The sequence below is a fragment of the Marmota monax genome, unplaced genomic scaffold (assembly GCF_021218885.2).
Source record: "Marmota monax isolate L192 unplaced genomic scaffold, Marmota_monax_Labrador192_F-V1.1 WCK01_AAM20220418_F8-fsc00395, whole genome shotgun sequence".
Taxonomy (NCBI): Eukaryota; Metazoa; Chordata; class Mammalia; order Rodentia; family Sciuridae; genus Marmota; species Marmota monax.
Genome location: NW_026693011.1, coordinates 426,911 through 430,581, shown reverse-complemented (window position 1 = coordinate 430,581; position 3,671 = coordinate 426,911). Strand labels below are relative to the sequence as shown.

The 3,671-nt window shown below is 43.9% G+C and overlaps 1 gene segment (V, D, J or C); it reads left to right on the top strand.

The window, feature by feature from the left end:
* Positions 1-272: 272 nt before the first annotated feature.
* On the top strand, positions 273-2,046 carry LOC124098403 (immunoglobulin heavy variable 4-30-2-like). The segment is given in 3 exon segments: positions 273-403; positions 489-802; positions 1,978-2,046. Coding segments are annotated over 3 exon segments (429 nt in total).
* Positions 2,047-3,671: the final 1,625 nt, after the last annotated feature.

Here is a 3,671-nt window from a genome sequence, read left to right as displayed (position 1 = left end):
ATGCCCCACATGTTGCATGCCCTACATCAAGTTAGGTTTCCTCCTTTATGATGCACATGCCCCACATGTTACATCATGCCCTACAGGCTCCTCCTCTGATAGCCTTCCAGCACCCCTGAAACCACCTGCTCTCCTCTTACAGGTAAAGCTCCACTTGGGTTCCAGACAGGGACATATCTCAGGAGCACAGAGGACCTGTGCAGCCTGACCTCAGCCTCTCCATATATAAGAAGAGCCTCACCCACATGCAAATGCCTCCTTCTTCTCTGGGTTCAAAGGCCCTCTGGGCTGTGGGAGCTCCCAGCTCTCTGCTCAGACAGGGCTGAGGTCTCTGGGAAGGCAGGTGTGGTCTAGAAGATGAGGCTGCTGGGTCTTGTCCTGTGCCTGGTCACAGTTCCTCAAGGTGAGTGTCCTCAGTGTCAGACCTGGGTCTATGGGGACACTGTGACTCCAGGTGACTGAAAGGGTGTGACTGTACTTGTCCCCAGGTGTCCTATGCCAGGTGCAGCTGCAGGAGTCAGGACCTGGCCTGGTGAAGCCCACACAGACCCTGTCCCTCACCTGTGCCATCTCTGGATTCTCCATCACAACCAGTGGTTACTGCTGGGATTGGATTCGTCAGCCTGAAGGGAAGGGGCTGGAGTGGATAAGTCGAATATGTTCTGATGGTAGCACTGCCTACAGCCCATCCCTCAAGAGCCGAGTGTCCATTTCCAGAGACATGTCCAAGAACCAGTTCTCCCTGCAGCTGAGCTCCCTGACCACTGAGGACACAGCCACCTATTACTGTGCCAGAGACACAGTGAGGGGACCTCAATCTGAGCCCAGACACAAATCTTCCTGCAGGGCACCCAGGGCCAGCAGGGGGTGCTCAGGTTCAGGACAGGAGCAGGTGCAGAGGAAGGAAAGAACCTTGGCCCCCAGTCCTGAGCTCCCCTCCCAGGCAGATCCTCATGAGACTAACAGTCATAGTTGTTTTAGAGAAGCCTCCTCCCCTTGGAGACCACTCAGGTCTCCTTATCAGGTATGATTTGTCAGGAGTCCCCTCTCTCAGTGCAGGCTGCACAGTCTTGCCTGTTGTTGGCCCTTTCTGTGCAATGACATGTACTGCATGGTGCCACCACATGAGCTGTGTGAACACTTCATGGTTCAGGGGATTGCCTCCTCTCTCAGAAGGTCTTCACATCTTCCCCTCCCAGTGTCTCTCCCAATCCAGTGTTCCCAGTGGTCTTCCTGTGACTGATCAAGATGCTCATGGGGCCAGGACAGCTTACTGATTTGGGACAGCAATTAAACTATGATTTGGAAGTTTATAATAAAATTAGTGCCTATGTTAGAAGGGCATGGAGGGAACTACCTACTAAAGGAGAGAAAATCTTAGATTTCAGTCAAATACAACAGGGACAAGAGGAAAAATTCTTGGATTTTATGGCTCATCTGTATTAGGTTGCTAGCTGCATAGTAGGTGACTCTAATTGTTCTGAGGTACTGGTCAAACAACTAACCATTGAAAATGTCAATTATATTTCTCAAGAGATAATATAGCCACATCCTAAGAAAGGGACATTTCTGAATTTATTCACTTCTGTTCCTATGTAAGTCCCATGCATTTATAAGATCTCACAATTGCAGGGACATTAAAACAGGCTCTACAACCTCCATCCAAGAGACACAATTCTCAGAGGCAGTGTTTTAATTGTGGAAAAGCTGGATACAGGGTTAGGGTCTATGGATTGCCATGAAATCAGGGAGGTTCACATGGTTTTCAGCAGCACCATTGGAGGGGCAACCACATGGCATAGGGAGGCCACGGCCAGAATGTCATAAATGGCCAGTCTCCATTTATGGCCCCACTGGGAAACAGGAGGCAAGGCTGGCCCTGCCTAACAGTAAGGGAATTGAAGTATACTCAGAAGGAGGAGCCAATGGCTCCTAGTCCTATGTCATCATGCCTGGCCCAATTTCTTTATGCACTAGCCCAACCAGCCCAAACTTACAATCCCTCAAGAAGTTTCTGGCCCAAAGGCCAAGACCTTGGAGCTCTGACCAGCCATGGAGCTAATTTTAACTCCTGAGATAGGCCCCAAACTAATTTTTACAGAGATTTGTAGGCCACCATGCCAGATACGATAGGTTTATTACTAGGATGCAGCAATTTGATTCAGAAAGGTATTCAGGTATTACCAGGTGTTGTTGATGCAAATTTTGATGGGGAGATTAAACTTACATTTCAATCAAATTGCATTATTCAGCTTTCTCCAAAAAATATAATTGAACAGATTTTTTTTTTTTTGCCTTGCTGCTCTATAAAGGGAAATCTAGGGACTGTCCAGACGGAATTCCAAATCCTGAGTTCCCCTACTGGGCCTACTGACCTCAACTGATTAGATAAGAGTACCCTCTATTGGATTTTAAAAACAACCATAAAAATGTCAAAGGCATAGATACAGGAGCAGATAAATCAATTATCTCCAGCAGGTACAGGCCCTGAAAATGGCCTTTAAATATTGCACCTGCCAGTATAGAAGGGATTGGTCAAATTTTGCAACCTGCTCAGAGTGCTCAATACTTTGGATGAGAAGATAAAGATGATAATTAAGGACTCTTTAAACCCTATGTCATGGATACATTGCCAGTAAATTTGGGGGGTCAAGATATTCTAAGCAGCATGGATGTATTATTAATAACTTCAAATTCCATATACTTGATCAAGGATTTATTTCTCCTAGAGGATTTGAAGGGAATCAGCAAGAAGGTTATTTGTCTATGACTCAGTCTCCTCAGTGAAGACAATTTAATTCACTCAATCAAAAATTTTGATAGGAGCACTGATTTTCTCCTTGGCCCCAAAAAACAGCAGAAAAAAATAACTGGCTTACAAAAGAGCCAATTTGGGTTTGTCAGTGGCCCTTAACAGGGGAGAAATTTCAAATAGCGAATATTGTAGTTCAAGAACAACTTCAAGTTGGCCATATAGAGCCTACTTGTAATCCCTGGAATACTCTAATTTTTGTGTTTAAGAAAAAAAAAATCTGGGAAATGGAGGCTATTATAAGATCTTAGGGCAATTAATTGTATTATCAAGCCAACGGTAGCCTTACAGCCTGAACTTCCTTCTTCTACAGTCATTCCTTTTGATTATTATTTAATTGTAATGGATTTAAAAGATTGTTTTTCACTACACCATTACATCCAGATAATTGTAAGAAATTTGCTTTTAGTTTTCCAGCTGTAAATTTCAAACAACCAGTTAAGAGATTTTGCTGGAAAATTTTGCCTCAAAGTATGTGTAGTAGTCCAATCCTTTGTCAGAACTTTGTAGCTCAGGCTATTGCTCCTGTAGGGAAAGAATTCCCTGGTGCATATGTCATCCATTATATGGATGATATTCTTTTGGCTCATGCTAGGCCAAATGTATTCTTAAAAATTTTTGCTCATCTAGAAACTTCACTTACTGCAATGGGCTTATGCATAGCACCTGAGAAGGTACAAATGACCTCTTCTTTTGAATGTTTAGGTAATGAAATTGAAGGATGCATGATTTTTCCTCAAAACTTATGAATAAGAGTTGATGGTTTACACAGTCTTAATGATTTCCCAAAGTTACTAGGTGATATCAATTGGCTGAGACCAAGTTTAAAACTAATCTCTGAAGATTTGAGTTCTTTGTT